Genomic DNA, 21,262 nt, shown 5'->3' on the forward strand with positions numbered 1-21,262 from the left:
AGGAAATAGAGTTATAGATAGGAAATTTAATTTGTAGTATAGTAATACTTTTCAATTTGATATTAAGAAATAATGAAGCAATACACCTCAGATACAAAAAACAAGCTTTCCTACTATATCAATTTGATCAATGCTATATCAATGAATAAAAACCTAAAAATGGGAAAATATTCTTTGTTGAATAAATAAAAAGAATACATGAAATGGTTTTTAGAACGGCCTATCAAATTATTATTTGAAATCAATATTTGTATGAAAGTATATTCAATTTATTAATTTTTTTATATGAACCATTCAAATACACTATCTGTAAAACGGAAATAAAAATTAACAAACCTATACAATACAATAATATCCAAATCACAATTCAGATCAATGAAAGAAAATTATACAAATAAATTTACAGGATAAATATTCAATTTACCAAAGATATAATATATTGATGAGATCAGAAAAGTTTATTGAAAAATATTAAAAATTAGACAAATGTGTAAGTTTTTGTTGTTTAAGATTTTTGAGATTTATAGTTAATTGAAGTCAACGTACTTCATGACAGATCAAAATTAGCTATTTTTCTGATATTAGTGAGTTGGAGTGTTCCAAGTTTAGTTTCAGATATTTTTTCCCAACATATTTGTTGAAACAAAGAATCAATATGAGGCTGTTATTCAATCAGTGTTAGATTGGAACTCTTAAATCAATATTTTTTCAGTTGGAAGGTTTGAAATTTTAACCTCAGTTTATGCCTACTTAACAATATATATTTACATATAATTAAATTTAAAAATGCAATTTATTTAGCAAAAACAAAATGCCCAAATTTCACAACAAATTATTCTTTAAAATATTTAATATAAATACCAGAAAAACTAAAACTATCTGAACAATCCAGAAGTGAATTATTACCTTTTCATTGGTCGTTCATAGTCCATGCAATCCGTAACAAACTTGTAAAAATGTTTTCAGAGTTGTTCATGAGAAATTTACACAACACCTCTTTTTTAGGGAGCACCTGAACCAATGACACCAAGTGGAGTAGCTCCAAATCAAGCACAACTACGTATTGTTAAAGTAAGATTCTATCTTTTCATGAAAAAATAAGTTTGACAAAAATATTTTAATACAGTTGGAAGTAGTTAAGAAGAAAAGTAACTGAAAATATCGTGTTTTCAGTATTCACTTTTCATGCACATTTATTAACAAATATTAAAATAAATGATAGAAATGTTATATTTTGTTTATAGAATTTAGTATCTAATTTTCGAATATTTTTCTGTCAGGAAACTGAACTGAGAATCGGAAAAATATTAGGCTCTGGTGCGTTTGGGACTGTTCATAATGGTGAGTTGATTGTATAATTCATTTTCATTAAATCTTCATCCATTTTATCAGCTTCATATTTTTTCAATGCAGCACATAGAAATTCCACGCAAAAATGGTTTCAATCGATGTGCAACTAATAAAAATTTGTTTGAACACAGCAATCGTCTCGTTAAAGCATAATAAACCTCATCAATTTTGAGTAATTGACAATAAAATTGCGAGATTATAAAAATATGATCGATATTTATAATAAAAACATATGATTTAATTCAATGTGAAAAAGGTAACTTGTCAGAATGGAGTTTTTTTACCCCAAAAATATCATTGATAGAAACTTAATAAAGATTGGTTTTAATATTTTTATTCACAATAAAATTCGATATTATTTTAAATTCCAGGGTATTGGATACCTGACTTGGCACCACGAGAAAAAGTTCGAGTACCTGTAGCCATTAAAGTTTTGAGAGATGAATCTTCTCAAGTAGCTAGCAACGAAATATTAGATGTGAGTAGATTTTTTAATCAAAATAGACTTATGTATATTTTTTCCATATTTCAACCATATATAACCAAAAATTTGATTATATAAGAAACAACAGTCTGTCATTTTTCAATCTTAAAAATATTTATCCATAAATAAAAAAACATTGAGCAATTTGTAATTAGCAAAAACTACACCTTTCGGTTAGAGGTCATTGCTTCGTTTATACCTAAATATAGTCGCACCTCAGTACTAATTATGTTTACCATCGTGACATACATGTAAAGAACAACAGTGTCCTTCTTACGACCTTGTCAGTCCCGCTAGTGCTTACACTGCAATTAAATCACTGACAATAAGAAGCCTTTTGAAACGAAAACTTGGCGCCAAGGTTAAGCTTGAGGTCGATGCATGACAGATACATATCCACCGATTTGCTTCACACACCATTTGAAAATATAATTCTTTACATTTTATCTTCTGTTTGCGTTTTACTTTCAGAATGCGCTTTAGGATAGAACTGAGGTCTCGTGGAGACAATTACTAGTATACGAACCAACTGAGCGCCGAACATAAAAAGTTACTCATCCAAGATTTCATTTGTTTGCAGGAAGCATTTGTGATGGCATCTTGCGAGCATCCAAATCTCGTTCGTCTTCTCGGTATAAGTTTATCTCAACAAATCATGCTTATATCTCAATTGATGCCACTGGGAAATTTACTTGAATACGTACGAGACAATAAAGATAATATTGGTTCTCAGACATTATTGAATTGGTGTTTACAAATTGCAAAGGTAATAACGTTATTTAATATACATTGATCAAGTTTGTATAAAAAGTAAATCACCGTAATCATTTATGTGTTATCGTTTACGCAGTGTTGAAGATTGTAATGCGTGTTCTACATAAACCAACCTTTTGTGTATAACTCTTAATTTATCTAATATCGAAACTAATGTTTAATATTTTATTTTGATCTGTTGTATTTGAAAAAGTGTCAAAGTTTACCTCATTTTGAAATCTATCGACAGCCATTAATTTTGGATGTAGACCCCATAAGTGCAAAAATTGGAACTTAATTCATCATTTTAATATGTGTTTCAGGGTATGTGCTATCTAGCTGAAGAAAAACATCTTGTGCATCGAGATTTGGCAGCAAGAAATGTTTTGGTAAAATCACCGAATCATGTCCGAATCACTGATTTTGGACTGGCTAAATTATTGGACGTCAATGAAGATGTTTACAGGTCAGCATCATAAATAATCTTCCGGAGATATTGCATAATAATGAATGATAAAAGTTTTGAATGTCGCTAAAATAAATACATCAACACGAAGTAATTAGCTACCTTGTAATGTTTAAAAAAAAATGTGAAATTTCGAATTCCCTGTATTAGTTATTCGAAACAAACCTGTTACATAAGCCACCACCTTGTGAACCGTTTATCTTCAAAATGTTCCGTAACAATCAGTTTGCTCATATTGACAATCTTCGAATAGATTTATTCATTTCTTACACTGTACCTGTTCAAAAAATTGTTTTCGTGCATGTGCGGGTAAAAATAGACAATGTAACTTTAAAACGTAAGTTAGATGGACTATAGCTTTTATTACATAGCTATATGTTATACAATAAGCCGTGGTCGTAAATATGAACTACTGTCACGGATTTAACGAATGGTCACCAAAGCAATTGTACCAATACAAACATTTAAAAACCAGAATTAAGTTTTAAAATCAGCAGAAAATCAGATTAAGAATTGTGGAAAGATCAAATTGAAGCGCATAAAACTAGAAAAATACATATATATATATAAGTGTTTAAGCCCTGGCCTTTTCAACTATGTTATTCGTCACGTCTCAAATCATGTCATTACGTCATCTTGAAATCATTTTGTGGCACATAATTTTCCTGAAGTTTTATAGTTTTGGTAATACAAGACCAAAAATATTTAATCCGATTTATTTAAGTCGATTTTCTAGAAATTCAGTAAAAAATATCTAAAAATATCTTCAAGAAGAGTCTTAAGATTATTAAAACAACAAATTTGAGTTGTGTAATCTGTTATATTAAGCCTTATCATGAACCATAAAGCCCAATCCCATGAATCTGAACATATCAGACATGGGTCCTGAAATGGCAATGAAAATTAATCTGGAAAAAATATTGCAAAAGATCTAGTAGTTAACAGTCAATGGTTAAAAATGACAGACGGTTGTTTCGCATGTACACGCTTGGTCCGTGCTAATCAACTTGAAACTCAGTTTATCGTATTTTCATAACAGCATCACGAGCAACGTAAGCGGAAACCAAAATGAGATTTTAAGATTTTTATAAAAAAATCATACATGGACGAAAGTTTAGGTTTAGATAAAATCTAATCATAACGGATGCTACGCGACAGTTTGTTTGGAATTTCTTAAACGTTCACTAAGGCTTTAAAGGCGTTTACCTATTAATTTTGATGCCATGCGTTTAATTATTAGCTACTGACATGATGTCGTTATAACATGAATTATAATCAAGATATTATAAATATATTAATGTACAAAATATTTATCAATGAAATCATTTTAGAAAAAATAGCACACATTTAAATTAGGGTCGTTGAAAGTAGATATTGGCATCAGTCTGGAGGTTATTCAAAGTGCTGTTACAAATTACATATAGAAAAACATTTATACATACAAAATAAACCATATTGAAAATTGCATTTTTTGAACCATTTTTTTTCCCATGGTAATGTTAAAACATCGGACTGTGAACAGAATCGAACTGATGGAGTCCATTAAAAAAAATGACTTTGAAATAGTGGAAAAAATGGATTTGAAAAAAAATCAGTGTCAAAGATGATATAGTTTAATGGGCTTGATTTGTTAATTGGCTTTTAATATAATAAATAAATCATTTAGAGTTAGACTGTCTAGGAGCCCAGCCTAACAGCCTATTGATGACACTTACCATGGGTTTCTACACTATGTATTGTTCACCAACCTTTTCAATAAACACTACAAACAGGCATAAAATACTCTTTATGTCAGCATCTTCAAATTGTCCTTTCAGCTTTCCCTTATTTTATAATATTTTTTGTATAACGAAGTAGTAAAACTAAACTAATTTATTTTTATATTGCAGAGCTGAAGGTGGTAAAATGCCAATAAAATGGTTGGCACTTGAATCTATACAGCATCGACTTTTCACGCAAAAAAGCGACGTGTGGAGTTTTGGTAAGCTGACGTTTTTTTTAATTACTTAAGTTACTTAAAGATGCGAAATTGATTCACATAATTAACTGAAAACAATGGGATTGAATATGAGCCGCTGGTGATTGTACGGAATTGTCGTGATAGACCAAATTTTTCAGCATAGATATTTTTGCAAAATCATCATTTTTTTTTCGAGATCATATTTGCCAATTTTTATCCAACTGCAGTTTCAGTTATGTGATTCACTTTAATCTGAGTTTAAAAAATTAATATCTCTTCACGTATCAGTGGGTGTTGGTAACGGGTCATGTTTGAACTGAAGGTAAATGAATACGCCTCAAAACGCCAAGCGACACGATTTTGTTAGTTCTATATTTTTGAGTTTTTTTACTTTTTCAAATACAAACTATTGGAACCGCTGTTTTTATCATCACGTTTTCGTGAAAAATTACTTTCTAATTCATTAATCTTGTTCAATAATTTCACGCTGATGAATTATCAAAGATGATGAACGGCTGCCGCGGTCTCTCGCAACGTATTCGCTTGTTTGTTAGGTAATATCAATTCGTTCGACATCACCATTTAAAATAATGTGATATATTCACAATATAATATATCCTCCATATTTTCACGAATTCATCCATATACATACAAAATGCATTCATTGGGTGTCGCTGCTCGATAACCAGATTTGGTTCCTTTCCTTCCCCAGTAAAACTGTGTAATTATCATTTTCTTGTAATCTTAGCTCGAGAGATATTTACTGTTTGGAAACTGGATTTGACATACGTTTATATTTTTACAACTTTGATGTTCAGGTGTAACCGTATGGGAACTCATGACATTCGGCAAAAAGCCTTATGAAAATGTACCAGCAAGGGAAGTTCATACATTACTAGAACGAGGAGAGAGATTGGTACAACCAGCAACGTGTACAATAGACGTTTATATGCTGATGATCAAATGTTGGACAGTGGATCCAGACTCAAGGCCCACGTTTAGAGAGCTTGTTGAAGATTTTGGAAAGATGGCGAGAGATCCATCAAGATATCTTGTTATTGCAGTAAGTTTGAAACTGAATTACTGCTTAATGCCATTATGTAAACTCTGTGAGAGCTCATTTGCTACCATTGCATTACATGCTACTTATTTGACACCAACTGCACAGTCTTTATAGAGAAAATTCGAACATTATTCGTTACACAACTCTTCTAATTTGGGCGTCCATTGTCTATCTAACTAAACTTTATATAGGTCAATATTTAATTTTTCTTCGTACATTTATTGTATGATTCCTATAGAACGATGGCAGTCTCCCAGCATTACCAAGTCCCACCACATCAGAATTTTTCCGATCATTAAAGCATGAAGAAGGAGATGACTTTCCGTTACAAGACGCAGAAGAATATTTACATCCTGATAATTTCGGTGAGTAGTGATAGATTAGAATAAAAATTTAATTAACTGATAAATTAAAATAAAACTATAAAAAAAAAATTCTGTACAGACTCAGCAACAGCGAATGGAGGACACTTCCCCCTTCAACCGGCACCAGTTACTGCGCAGTGGAGAAAACAGCACGCTGATCCAAGGCATTTTGGACTGTCTGGTAGATTTGCGGTAAGATGTTTTTTTTGCATCTGTTACATAGTGATTCGCATTGAGTGGACAGAATATTTCATCTGATGTTTCTGATTGATTATAGAGTAGACTGAATGCGGAAACGTTCCCAACTTTACTACTAAATATAAAATGAGGAACAAGAACATCTGAAACAATTGACTCAGAAGTGCATAAACTTTATAAGTACCGTACTCCAATGTTACCGAATGTGAATGATAATATACTCTAAAAATAATCGGGTACACCCGAAGTATGTGAACCAAGATGACGAACACCGGAACGTAGTGTGTGTACCAGGTTACGGTTAGGCCATAATTTCAGGTACAAATACTACGGGAGTTACTAGGCTAGTACCCTAACTCGTAATATAACAAAAATAAGGAAAATTGGACTAAAGTTATGGCCTAAAACTAACCTGGTACACATACTACGTTCCGGTGTCCGCCATCTTGGTCCACATACCTCGGGAGTACCAAAAATTGTTTCATAATAATTTCCCAATTTACAATTCTACATCTATTTCAAACCCACTACTTGCAAATGGGTGGCATCGGCAGTTGGAATGTCTCAAAATCTGTATCTTCATGTGGAACTTAATGCCTTTTGTGTCAAATACTAATTATATTATGCTTACGCAATATGCACAAAATATTCCAGGCATCTCAATCATCCAGTGCTGCCGATAGCCGACTTGACTCCGCAGTAACAGTGTTGACAAGTCTTCCAAGTGAAAGTGCTTATCCTAACGGATGCAGTACTCCGTTCGGCATGCACACTCCCGGTATAAATATGACACCGAGGTCGACGAGAGAAGGAAACGGATTCCCTGCTTTCGGTCGATCAAGCAATAGAATGTCACGTGATCAGGTATGGCACCGATTCTGCGACAAGCTTTGGCAAATAAGCTTCTTGAATATCTAATATCACTTTTATCACTGTATAATGCTATTATATCAGCAAATTCATTACCAAACACGAATTCTGAATTTCTTCTGTCACAGGTACCAGGAACAAGTGGAATGAACAGTCTTCATCCACTAACGATCGGTCCTAGAACGCAAAGTGATTCATCCGATGTCTTCCTTAATACTCCTTCCGCGCAGCCAAAAGATAATCCATGGGTAAGAAATGTACCTCTCTCTAACTAATCTCTGCGCCCAAAGAAAAATATGCTTATGAGATTGAAAAAGCTATCTTATATAAACTATAATATTTAAATCTTCCGCAGCCGCATATGCGACACAATGTGTCGTTCGCATATTTCTACTTTTACTTAGTCATCCAAGGACCTATATAACCAATCAATGTGACCATATTTTTTTTAGATTATATTGTTAGGATATCTTATTCACTATTTATTCATTGTCATTACTTGATTAATTTAATTTCTCAGGAGATTGCAAATGGTCACGATCACCATGTAAATCCACGTGCGAGAGAAGATAGTGCCACGACTCGATATTGTATGGAACCTATTCTAGCGCGACAAGAAAGTCGGCCCAACGGTAAGTTTCTCCGTTCATTAACCTTTAATTTAAATATTCTTTCTTTTTAAATAATATTTACGATAGCAGATAATTGTGTGTTTAGCTGTATAGAAGTTTACTCAGTATTAGTGGTGAAGTAATGAATTGACCATAAAACCTATCTGTCAGGTAGAATTGTGTATTGTTAACCCCTTTTTACATAAATTTTATGTTCATTAGATGTCGTTTTTACTTACATAGAATTCTTAGTTATAACTCATCATATTTTCCTTTTCATTACTAACATGACAACACAGGAGCTCAAAATAGACGACATGAAAGTATGCAAGAAGACGAAGATGGTTATCTTGAGCCAACTACAGATCCTATTAAACGAAATTCAGGTTTGTGATGCATGAAAGCAAAAGGAGTTTGTTGCCGCTGATTTTTGCCAGTTAACGCAATGTTTTCTAACACTTACTTGTGCAAGCTTGAAGCTACATATCAATCATCCTCAGCAAAATGGATATAAAATATACTTCGCTGTAGCTGTAACCAATAACACCAAAGGCGAAATTCATATAATACACAATGGTATAAGAATGTCAGCTTGAACTATGCTTAATTTATCAACTAACGTTGTTAATTTTTTTAAAATTTCTGATGGATAATTGTTTCTACTTTCGGTGTGTTTTTAATGTAGTAGTGAACTGCTTAGTTTTTGTCCGACTACAACTAGTACCTAGTATCATTAGCAGAGTAGTTTGTATGATCATGCTAAACAAAATGTCATCCATCTGTTTATGTATCCTCCTTTTAAGTGCTTTCAAATTTCATTTTACGTAATTCAGATTACCTCGAGCCTATTTCGTTTCCATCCACGTCTTCTGGTGCAACATCTCAAAGTCCTGTCTTCCACAGAGTTAACAACGGCAGTATCGCAAGATCAGGAAAGAATCCTCTTACTGCTAAATTATCACTTGGTATGGAAAATCCAGAATATGAACCGACTTTTACTCCATCCACAGGTAGGGTTTACCTATATCTATAATATTGCTTTTAAATGAATAATAGTTCTTATCTCGTCATGAATATCAACAAAAAATTGGCTCTCCGCTGTAGGTCATATCGATATGTGATGTACTTCTAAAAACAGTTCAATATTTTCAATACCTTTTGTTACATAACTCGCTCATTTTTATTATTTTCGCGTAAACATGCTTCACTACTTATGTTTATTTGTTACATACCCGTACATTTTAATTATTTTCGCTTACACATGCGCTACTACTTAACTTATGAAAGGACTAGAGAAGCTCTCAGCGCGGCATCTCAGCTTGGTTGGCTTGGGTTTAACAAGGCACAAAATTTTGGCTGCCAAGATAAGCCAAATTTAGTGTGTCGTCGATCTTATTTCTCAGTCAGACATTTTCCGATGAAATATTTAGTAATGAACTTGATCGTCAAATGGTGGCAATCATCGAAAATGTGCACAAATAAAAATTTAATATTATGGAACAAAAATTCCAATATTTGACAAATACTTTCCCTCTTTTTCAGCTCGAGTTGGTAACGGCTTCTACAGTGGAATGCATAATTTATTAGGAGCAAGATCTTCCATACCAGTAACGGACGATGATGGTTACGAAGTTCCAATGGCGGGTGGTCAAAAACCAAATAACCACTATCCAATTACGGTGGATTCAAGAAGGTTGTCCACTGAATACGAGAATATCGATATATCAACAGGGATGCCGGATGTTTCAAGAGAATTAGAAGAAGATGAACACGGATATTTGGCAGTGAATAAAACATCCTTGCTACCAAGACGAAGGGATTCTCACAGCGGAGAAAGTACTTCGTCTGAAAAACGAGATTCCGGAATGCAGTCAGAAGGCGATGAAGAAGTACCATTAAAACCAGGTGCAAAAAACGGAAAGGCAGCCGGCGACGTTGGCGCTAACGTCACAAACGAGGGTAAAAACCGGGGTCAAGTGGCGGCCCCATTTCACCCCGAGTCGTCGGGCACTGCAGCAGACTACTTTTCAAACAACGCCACCCCCGAAAGAGGATTCAATTTTAATAAACCCAAAGCCAATCCACATCACTCTGTGGATAATCCGAATTATGAGCTTCTGGAGAACATGACAAACGGTGGATTTGAACCCATGTCAGAATTTAAACCGATGGTGAGTAGAACCAATTCCCAAGATCCTTGGTCGACAAATAACAACCCATTCCCTGATTTCCTCGACGATTCTGTCACATCAAAACGAAATCCTATGGATATAAACTTGAATTGTGATGGGCTGGACGATAATATATTTGTTACACCTGAGTCGAGAAGACGGGGTACGGCTAATGTAAAAGCGCTTGTTGGAGGCGGAGAAGACTTCGACGATATTTTTATCACTCCCGAAACAAAGCGACGAAACATATCAAATGGGGAAATGCCCCAAGATCCCGATGGTATGTTGGGTAAAAGCGTACCCAGGACATATTCTGAACCAGATAGCGGGGTTGGTATAGAAATGGGTATTGACAACGCTTTATATCATAGACTGGGTAGCTCTGGTTGGGACGCATCCGATTAATCGTTGGTCAAATATGTTCCGAACATAAATTTTCTCTTGAGGTTTAACTTGTATGAGATTAATACACAAACATCCATTCTGGTGGAGTTGTGAGTGATGATGACATCATAGGAGTGATGTCATCAATATGAGATTCGCGTTCGAGCTGAAGAGAAATTAAAAATACGTACTAAACTTGAAGTCCGTGTTGTTGTAATACTTCTAAGGTCATTTTTGTTTATATACAAGTTGTATATGATCAATTGAGACAGTTTAACGTGTGAGATTTCTGGGAAAAGTGTGAAAATGTAGAGCTAACATTTTGAAATCAAATTTTGCTGCATCGCCAAATTCCACACTAAAACGATACACAGACAATTTATGATCGTGAAATAACTGTAACCAATATTTCATTTCGTTTTTGTTTACATTTTAAACTAACTAACTAATTGTATCATTATTTTGGGAGTTATTTTGCTCGGAAGAAGAACATGCTATTAAATATAAAATAGTGTTTTCATTCGCCACATTCGGTGTCAATTTTGGCAAAACCTAGTTGAATGATAAATGCCATGTGTGGTATTGTCGAAAAGATTTAATTTTGCTATGTGTTCTGTCGTAGAACAGAAAAACAAGATTCATTTATTGATCTTTTGTTTGGCCAACCAAGTCATACTTTTCCCCAGAAGATACAACACTACGGAGGCGCGAAAAATCACTGCCAGTTCCGTCCAGAATATATTGCTTTTATTATTATTTTACTATTGAATTTACACTTTCTATCGTCAACTTTATGGAGCCATCTGACCTCTTGTCACAACATATATTTTGATCGGGTTATTCACGAATAAGAAAAATGAATTAAATTGGTATGCAGTTGGCCAGAGCTAAATATACATCTGATCGTGTATAACCCGATGATAAAATTATGTGAAAATGACGTCACCCTTATACTATGTACAGTACCTTATATGAATTATATTTTCGTCCAAAGCTTTTTTGTTGGTGCTTATATGTTTTATGTGCGTTTTGTCTGTGTTGTGACGTAAAAAATGTATGCCACGTGATCATTCTACGTCATAATGTGTCAATTTTTTTTATTAATTTTGGTTTAAACAAGTGTTTCTGCGTACGTGGCTGGCGACACGACAAAGCATGATTTTATTCATATATCAATAAATAATAATTGGCCGCCACCGATTACATAATTCGCATTCATGTAAAATTTCATAAACCCTGAGATAACTTAGTAATAGTTCACAAAGTTCCATTTTAAACTGAAAATATATTCCGTTCCCACGTGTTCCAAAGCCGTATTTTCAAAATATTTTTGACAGTGTGAAAATTTTCAACAACCCGCAGGAAAAGTAAAATAAAACAATTTTGTAAAATCACACTTCCCATTATAATATCCAAAATCCCACGAAGCCAAGTTATTTCGGACTAAAATTTAATATATTTGGGTAAATGGTGTATAAATTTTTCTATTTGCTTTAATTCAAAATAAAATCATCCTTTTTGATCGGGCATATTATCAACCGTATCTGCACGACGAAAAGTGATAAACTATAATCGCCAACCTTGCCATTTTTTTTTAATTTTTTCAAACATGAGGGAGGTGTACTATTATGACTCATGATGACGTCATGATTTTAAACATATAATATCAGATTTGCAGCCAAAAAGTTAACATCGGAATATTTGGGTATAAATATAGTGAATATTAAACCAAAAAGGTGTAAGTGTTACATTAAAAGCGTCGTTGTGTTTATGATGGTCGCATGATTTATTTGAGTTAAGTTTAAAGGCATTTGTAGCGTAAATGGCGCCATTCCTGTATTAGAGAGTGTTATTGAAATATATTTTTCTTCTTTCCTTCTTTTATTATTTCTTTTTGTTTATTACATTGTTTCGTGGTTTATTTTTTATTTATGTGTTGGGGGATTAATAAACGTACATAACAACACATCTGGCGTCATTGGAAGTCTCGATATCTTTGAAGCTTAGCTGTTGGAGAATCCACCGTCCACATCCTTGCTACTATTGAAATCAAGATGAGTATTCATCCTTGTCACCTGATTGTAAACTAGAGTAGATCATGTTTGTGGGTTGTGATGTAAACTAGGGCTTGGATGAGATTTTCAAAAATTGATGATTTGTCGAAATGTAATTTTTGAAAAAATTGTTGTCAAAACAGAGCTTTAACTTCGCTATGACATGATCAGAATACTTTGAGATTTGATAACCCCGGAGAAGTTTGTTAATCTCACAGTTTGATTGGTAGATGGTAGGTAGGTAGATGAATGTTCGACAAATGATTTGGTTATCGAATATATAAAATTCAGCGATAACAACGAGGTTAGTCAAGAAAGGACAGATGTTTGATCAACATGCTTATTCATTTAGTCAAAGAAAATGTGGTGCTCAAAATAAGAGCATAGTTCATAGTTGTTTGTTTGTTCTAGTCTATTTAAAACCATTTGTTCCAAGAAAGGGCAGAAAAACAACTTGCATTTTCTGCTACAAAAATGATATATATCTTATAAAAACAAACTAAAAACAAAACATTTTATAGAGAATGATATGTGAAATAATAACTCTGTTGCGTCACAATGTAAACTTATTAGTTTAGTTAATTATATCTTACTGTTTCAAATCTTCTTTATTGTTCGGACATTTGGTAACACGGCTTACGAGTTTGTTTTGGTTTGAAATGCTGAAATGAATGCAAAGAGAAAAAAGAAACCTGGTGGCCTGGGTAGAAAGTTGTAAGGTATAACAATATTTGAATTTATAGATTCTATGTTATAACATTCTAAGTATAAAGATGATTTATTGAAATAATATCATGGCTATCTACATATACTTTTTTTTTTATTTGAAATGGAGTGTAATTTTCGAAACTGAATAATTCATGGAATACGTAACGTTGACCACATAAAAGTAAAGAACTGAAACTCATCCTAGAATATTCAGTCTGAAATTAAAAACTTGGATCGTCCCCTATGTATTTACGCACGCAACTAAATGACATTATCTTATTCTAGATGGGAAGCTTACTGACCAGAACATTCAAACCTCGATATGTCAGAGTTTTAATATTAGGATTAGATGCTGCAGGAAAGACTACTTTGCTAACAAGAATAAAACACGGACGAACGACTGATACTATTCCAACAATCGGATTCAACGTCGAAAGCGTTAAGGTTTTATATTTTAGTAAAAACATACGTTACATATTTTTTTTTATAAAACATGGAAATGAATTATATTAAATGATAGGCTCTCAAAAATTGAAATGAGTGGAACATGAAATAATAACACAAATATATTTGCGTAATAAAATGCAGTGCTGGGCACCCATTATGCGTAAAAAAGCACCCAGAAAACACCTCACATAAAAACATGAACTGTACATGTAATATCATGATCATGTACAAACACTCACAACTCAAGTGAGAATTTGCTGCGTTTCCAATACAGGATTGCAAACGAGGCATCAAATAAAGGATTTGCAACACATAGCTCTGTAGCGGCTCACGGTCGATTTCTTTGCTTCGTTTTAATTAAAGCTAGTGATGAAGAAGTTTTTTCGTACAAGTAACTGGTTGAATATTCGGACAACAACCTTTTATTTGGATGTTAATATTTAATAATAAAGAAAAGCATGCAGAACGGAAGAAGCACGCATGCTGACTTTCAGGTTTTTGAATCTGGCGAGATTTGACGACGCACTTTCGCGAAGAATCGGAACCGATAAAGCGAAAAGTGTAATAACTAATTACTCGACGCGAAGACGTCGCCGGCCGATTAATACGGGCGAGTAATATGACGGGGAAGAGAAATTGCGCAATAAACCAACGTAACTTCGTCTTTTCCGCTTCGACAATGCGATTGAGACGGCAGAAAATGAACAATACGAAATTTCTCGCGAACCGGCGGCTGGGAACCACTGGTATAGGAGACATGTGTGTGCAGTAGGAAGCTATAACTGTAGCTGCTATCGTCAGCGTTTTAAGTCGGATTTCCCAATAGCTCGAAACAGGTCAAATGGAAATTGGAATGATGGCTCGAAACTACATAAACACCAGCAAGTCAAATAATTACAATTTAATACCTAGTCATCGTGAAAATAGAAAACATAATTTTCTTTCAGATAAAGGGAATCAAGTACACATTCTGGGATGTAGGAGGTCAAGATAAATTGAGAGAATTATGGAAACATTATTACTTCGGCACTCACATCCTTGCCTTTGTTATTGATTCAGCTTCAAGGTGGGTTTGTTAGCATATACCAAACAACAATATAATGGGCCCACTGCAAATACAATGATTCATAAATATATGTATATAGAAATTTCAAAGTTTCGTTATTCCAGATTTTTATACGCCTCAAAAGCATCTACAATACGTTTGCATATCATATATTAACATATATTGCTGTGGGATACAAACTGCACTTGCCAGATGCTCACTACTTTCTCGCGGAAAATGTACTCTTGTCAAACTTTCCTTAATCAAAGTTACATTCCCAAACTGCCTCAATTAAGTTATTAAAGTACCCTTTCGAAGCTCTCTGCATTTTTTTCAATCTTCACCCTGATTTCACAAGCCATACATTCAGTAAGCTTTGCCTTATAAGAACAGTCTGCCATATTACACAGGGTCGATCAAATAACATGTTCGAAATCGTGTAGCTTTTCTAGCTGATATGTTTTTCCTGTTCGCATTTCTGTATTTAGAGATACTATAGAGGTCTCGAAAGAAGCATTATTCGGCGTGTTGATGGATCCACTAATGGACAGTTGTGTGCTGCTGGTTTATGCAAACAAACAAGATATGTCGTGCGCATTTCGAGCAAAAGAAATTGCTGATAAGTACGCTTTTACTATCACTTAGGCCTACATAAGGATAAGAAGCCATAAAGTGTTGTGAATTATGAAGATTTTTAATGTTACGGTCTCATACAATGAAAATGAGCAGAGTTTTGTCCCACATACTAGGCCTACATGTTTTTGACAGAACACTGTCTTGGATCGTCAGGTTTAGTCCTAGCATTGAGTCTCCATAAAAGGTGTGATCGAGAACTCGGTCATGATTAATCTTCATACAGTGATGCTTATTTATTTACTATATCCCAGAACGCCACGTTTGGGTAATATAGTCGGTTTTAAGAAAATAAATCGTTGGACAAATTTGCAGGCTATCTTTGCATGAACTTCGCGAAAGACCTTGGCATGTTCAGCCTTCCTGTGCTACAACGGGAGACGGAGTTTTCGAAGGATTGCAATGGGCAGCTAAGCAAGTCAAGAAGCAAAAAAAGAAAACAATACCTAGAAAATTGTATTTTACAAATCGATTATAAAGTTGATTTTTAACAAATAGAAAAATTGGATTTATTGAATGCAAAAACAGTAACGAAACACCGATTCTTATGCAGGGTATGACTAGCCTATAGCTTATAAACTTTAGTGACAGGCTGATGGGATCATTGTCAATCGTGGGGTATCAGTGGTAGTTTACTTGAACATTAAATTGATGTTTTGTTACTGGTCACGTCTTAATTCGTCAACCCCATAAGCCTAAAATTTTAGTGTAAAATGGACATGACAAACGTGCTATATTCAGTTTTGGGGCTGATCTCAATGATAGAGGCAACTGGAATAAAGTCCGGCATGAAATAGGCCTACTCAAGCCTAAAGGCAGGAGCAAAATCTCTTGAAATTACCTACCGCGTTTCCCAGAAAATATTACCTAACCTGAAAATAAGACCTATCCTGAATTTTAAAAAGTATTTTAATGTAAGCCTAGTCGATGGCGCGAATTTTTTTTGTTGTAGTCGATAGCATGAAATCTCTTCCACACGTTTTAAATGATTGGTCTTTTTGAATAATCAAGCTTCAGCAGTTTTTAAATAAGAACGTGTTATTTATAGATGGTCTAATGGAACTCGGTGTTCATAACTTGTATATTTGAAAATCTACTAATTCTCTACTTTGTAATTTTGTTTTTAATGAATAAAAACGAAATACATCCCCCAAAATAAACCCTATGTGTGTTTTTTAAAAGAAAATTGAAATAAGACCTTATCTTATTTCCGGGGAAACATGGTATGTATGTGCTTGTCAAATTTTGCGACGAGAGAAAATCTTGCTAATTTTATAATTTGGAAACAATTCTCGGAAAATAATTTTAATTTTATCTCATGAATTTGCTGACGGGTGGTATTTTCGAGATACATATTCCGGAGATCATTGCTTATCCAGTGAGACATGTCCGCTTGGATTTAAGTGTAAACACTTGAATGTTATCGAAACTGTAAAATGGGTAAAAAGAGATCGCGTTTCACCAAACTTAAAGCTAAATTCGAGTGAGTCAATCAAATTTAATACTCTTAAATATCTATAAAAAGTCAGTCTCACTATTTTCAAGAAACGGTTGGATCATGTCAAATACCACGACGACGTTCCACAATACGGCTTTGTTGCTCGGAAGTTTAAGTTCCAGCCAGCGGATGCAAAAAGTTTATTAAAATTTCTTAGTACGCCTGCAGAAATTCAGTTTGTAACTGTTCACATTATCTGATATACAACTGTATCGAATCAAAAGCTACAGATAAGATGGCAGGTCAGTATCAGGTGTTCAGGACAGAAGTAACAAAGCTATTGATACCATTTGATACATTCAGAAAAGTACAGAAAAATCAATTAGTAATAAAAAATATTAGAATTACTGGGTTATTGAAATACTCGTTTGCCTCATCAATAATTTAAGCTCGACTCCGAATTGACATTGATTCGGCTCTAGATATACTAATAAAAATTTTGGCTCGTTATCGAAAATCGGAAATGTAGCTTCTGATTTTCATTCGTGAAGATATTACGTGCTTTTTTATAGATCTATACAAGAAGCGTTGGTTGTGTGTTTTGGTGTATATACCATTTGGGTCGCAATGGACTCCGACGACCGCATCACAGTATCGCTTTTACACGGTATGTAGGATAGGGTTTACATATTCATCCCGAGGAGGGTAGGGAACAGTGGCGTAGCAAGACTTTTTTTCCCACGTTCTTCCTCTTCTGCCCTTTTTTTGCGTTTTTGTGCGCCAATGAGAGGTTTTGCTTTCGACATCATTCTGACAGCCTTCGTAATTTTGCCGGTGCGATCAAACCTCAAGACGTCGAAAATCGACGACTTCCTGGCATTGTTACGTAACAAAAAAGGAGTAGGGAAAAATAATACTGATTAAGCATATGGTGAACCACGGCCTCGACCTGTATCAACTTTTTAGTTTATTTATGTACTTTTGTGTGCATCATTATTAGTTTCTTAAAAGAAAGACATTAAAGAATCCCGAACCTTTAGTCTTGGTGGCAAGTAATGTTGAAGTAAATAAAAAAGTGTTGTATTCATATTTTTGCGATTATGAAGAGATAATATACTGGGAAAGTTGTAATAAGAAAAGTGAGCCAAGGCTTAACGGGATATCGTAATGTTTGCACGGAGTGCAACTAAGATAAGCACATATTCAATGGTTAGGCAAGGCTCACGAGAGTCCCAGAAGTATGGTACGTTTCCCATTCAAACGTGAATGCATGTGCTTCGAACTCTGCGCGGCATGTGAATGCAATATTGTTCGAATTGATTAGTCTTGTCAAAGGTTGATTAAAATCTGTTAATTAAGTAGGATTTTGATCCGACATTTCCTCGTGGGTAGCGTGGCGCAAAGAAATCGTCGAGGTCAGTCAAACATCAGGCTAGTGGGCAGTGGCGTAGTATCCACCCCCGCGGTCGCGGGGGGCCCCACAGCGCAAAGAGGACCCAAGCGGTTAGAATTTAGAAATTTAAGCCGCAAAACTAAAAGCTGCATTGCAAAACCAGTAATGCACATCTTATAATGTTGATGTTAGTTCTGCTCAAATCGTTTTGTTACGTAACAATGCCAGGGATTGTTCGATTTTCGACGTCGTTTGGTTTGCTTGTACCGGCACAATTGTGAAGGCTGTCAGAATGATGTCGGAAGCAAAACCTTTCAGTGGCGCGCAGAAACGCAGAAAAAGGGCAGAGGGGGGAGAACGTATGAAAAAAATTAAAGTAACCAAGATAAACGAAATATTTAAACTAAAATTGAAACAAGTAGCTTGGGAATACCGAACGTAACTGAGGAAGAATTAGGCCTAGCATCGGTGGTATCGGTAGAAAACTCCGGAAAACCAAATACGTGTTCAATCTAGAAACGTGATGGCGCCGGCGCGAATGAATTTCTTCCGAAACTTACACGAAAATTATCACAGGTAAGCTACTGACTTTTGAAGCAAATTGAAACGGTTGCATAATTTGGTTTTCGAAAATGAAATTAATAAAAAATTATTTTAGGAGCACGATGTCGCAGGAAAGGCTCTCTGGACTGGCGCTGCTGAGTATTGAATCTAAACGCTCGACCCGACTTGATATGACGAAGATGGTGGACAAGTTTGCTAACGCAAAAGCGCAAATTTTAGGTTACCATTGCTTTTTTATAGCGACATGTTATGCATTGACGAAATAAGAAAAAAAAACGTTGTTTCAGCTTTTAGGATTATTTCTATGAAATATTTTTTTGGGGGGGGGGGGGGGGCACGAGAGTCTTGCTACGCCACTGCTAGTGGGTACGAATCCCGTAGGGTATGCAGGGTATTGTAGTGAAAGAGCCAAAGAAATGAGCCAGTGCAAAAGATCGGGAGAGGAGCAGCAAGGCGGGCAAGGAAGATGCAGAGTGACAAGGGAAAAAGGCATGCTATGGAAACTGTTCAGGCAGGAGAAGAAAAAGTATGTATTAAAAATGTGTAACGGCAAACTCTTATGGAAGCACTTGAAATTATGAATAAACCTGCTTTTGTGGATATTTTGGAAAATGAAATTAGAGCCACCTCACTTATATATAACGCATTGATGCTCTCATGAAACGCTTAGATTTTCATTTTCAGCATTTTTCTAATTATGAAATTTTAAATACAGCTCCGAAATCTCAACCCTGGTAAAGTGTATTTCTTAAGCCCAGGGCCTAGCACGATGTGTCGATTTCCCATCAAGCGTTAGCAAAGAAATATACGGATCACTATTAGTTTGTTGAAATAAGTTCAAGATTCTCCAGTTTTGCAACCCAAATAATCAATCATGCTCAACTTCTGGTGGTGATTGGTGAATCACACTCACGAGGTAATATTTATTTTGGGCGACTTTTGACCTAAGGTGACGTCATACCTGCTAGTTTTGTTTTTGTCGCCTGCCATGGTCTACTGAGTAGGCATAAAGAAGGCTAATTATAATAAATAAACGAGAAATGGTTTTAATCGTTGTCGTCTTGATGCTGTTTCCCGTCTGCACAGCGGTCTTTGGTTGAATATTTACCTGGTTCGGTACCGGTTACCGGTACCTTATTGTAGGTCAGTAGCCTAATGTAGTAACGTGCTGCAATACTGTAAATCGCGTACGGTACCGTAAGAATTTGAACCATTATTAAATAAAGGCTGAAAGGGCGTTCTGTTATAAATGCAAAAACGAATGTCAGAATGTGGCGGGATGGGTGATGGTCCTGTCAAGGCAGTTCAGCAGTTGGTTTCGGGATTTCAATGCAGAAAATTAAGAGTAGCTCCGAATCTATTCCAGTATTCAGCTTAGCTTCATTTGACTTAAACGTTATGCTAGTACCGGTACGGTATACAGGTATAGGACTGATAGTATTAGGTATGTTACAAAAAAACTAAAGTTCATCCGATTTAAATAAAAACTGCACCAGTGGATAGATCAAAGTGGAAATAAGAAAACAATACCAAGTTTGCGAAAAACGGTCAAGAATTAACGGAGATATCGGCATTTAAGTACCGTCCGATAGGCCAATTTTTTTCCATAAGGATTGTATTGCGCCGACTCAAAAACTGTGACCGCGAGAATGTCAGATCGATAAACAACAGAATGTATCTCGGCTATTTTTGAAGGTACTCGAAAAAAAATAGGAACGAAAAGTTATTGTGAAAAGAAGAACCTAATGCAAAAAAGTTTACAAATTATTTTTATCGATATTAGCTGCTTTCCAATTAATTATGTACGAGAAAGTCTCTGAACTTTACATAACCTCTGGTCGGCAACGACTTTTCCACTACGCAAGTCCCCGCCTACGCGGCAATTAACTGATTTAGCGATTTCATCTCCGACCTTAATGAATCGTTTTATATTAATTATCGTTTAATATTCCTTAACTCGTAAGTTACGGTACCGCGTAAGTTTACCGTGCTTAGTGAAACGCTAAACGAGAGTAATCGCTGCGAGGGAAAATGTCGGCATTCAATCGATAACTGATGCGCGTTGACAGACGCGTGCTACTGTGCTAAGATCATACTTCCCGTGCCATGAATTAATTTGTACCGTTTCGTAAACGTATGCGAATTGACTTTTTTCAATAAGAACTTTAATGAATATGAAAAAAGAACACATATCAATCCTTAATCTTTCGATGTGCGTCACATCTAAGAAAAATTGGGATTATATTAGGATTTTATTCTGGCAACGATCATTGAGGCCGTCGGAAGATCGTGGCAAATCAACCCT

The 21,262-nt window shown here is 34.9% G+C and overlaps 2 protein-coding genes across 3 annotated transcripts in view; both read left to right on the forward strand.

Moving 5' to 3' along the window:
• The window catches only part of LOC120330033 (receptor tyrosine-protein kinase erbB-4-like), a 63,533-nt gene extending 50,898 nt beyond the window's left edge, over positions 1 to 12,635 (forward strand). Inside the window, exons 18-32 of one of the 2 annotated variants that reach the window (XM_039396847.2) lie at positions 1,006 to 1,071; positions 1,281 to 1,341; positions 1,722 to 1,828; positions 2,415 to 2,600; positions 2,911 to 3,053; positions 4,943 to 5,034; positions 5,832 to 6,076; positions 6,315 to 6,441; positions 6,521 to 6,633; positions 7,294 to 7,503; positions 7,638 to 7,757; positions 8,030 to 8,141; positions 8,420 to 8,506; positions 8,954 to 9,130; positions 9,663 to 12,635. In XM_039396847.2, the coding sequence (XP_039252781.1) occupies positions 1,006 to 1,071; positions 1,281 to 1,341; positions 1,722 to 1,828; positions 2,415 to 2,600; positions 2,911 to 3,053; positions 4,943 to 5,034; positions 5,832 to 6,076; positions 6,315 to 6,441; positions 6,521 to 6,633; positions 7,294 to 7,503; positions 7,638 to 7,757; positions 8,030 to 8,141; positions 8,420 to 8,506; positions 8,954 to 9,130; positions 9,663 to 10,696 (2,880 nt within the window). In that variant the 3' untranslated portion in view covers positions 10,697 to 12,635. The remainder of the gene's footprint in view (positions 1 to 1,005; positions 1,072 to 1,280; positions 1,342 to 1,721; positions 1,829 to 2,414; positions 2,601 to 2,910; positions 3,054 to 4,942; positions 5,035 to 5,831; positions 6,077 to 6,314; positions 6,442 to 6,520; positions 6,634 to 7,293; positions 7,504 to 7,637; positions 7,758 to 8,029; positions 8,142 to 8,419; positions 8,507 to 8,953; positions 9,131 to 9,662) is intronic. The other variant, XM_078118500.1, reaches the window with a different exon arrangement.
• A 701-nt stretch (positions 12,636 to 13,336) lies between these two features.
• LOC120329899 (ADP-ribosylation factor 6-like) lies at positions 13,337 to 16,588 on the forward strand. Its single transcript, XM_039396688.2, has 5 exons — positions 13,337 to 13,448; positions 13,723 to 13,881; positions 14,832 to 14,950; positions 15,418 to 15,552; positions 15,878 to 16,588. Exons 1-5 carry the CDS (start codon positions 13,401 to 13,403, stop codon positions 16,038 to 16,040), a joined length of 624 nt encoding a protein of 207 aa, XP_039252622.2. The 5' UTR covers positions 13,337 to 13,400; the 3' UTR covers positions 16,041 to 16,588.
• The last annotated feature ends 4,674 nt before the right edge of the window (positions 16,589 to 21,262 follow it).

Source organism: Styela clava, chromosome 12 (genome assembly GCF_964204865.1).
Source record: "Styela clava chromosome 12, kaStyClav1.hap1.2, whole genome shotgun sequence".
Taxonomy (NCBI): Eukaryota; Metazoa; Chordata; class Ascidiacea; order Stolidobranchia; family Styelidae; genus Styela; species Styela clava.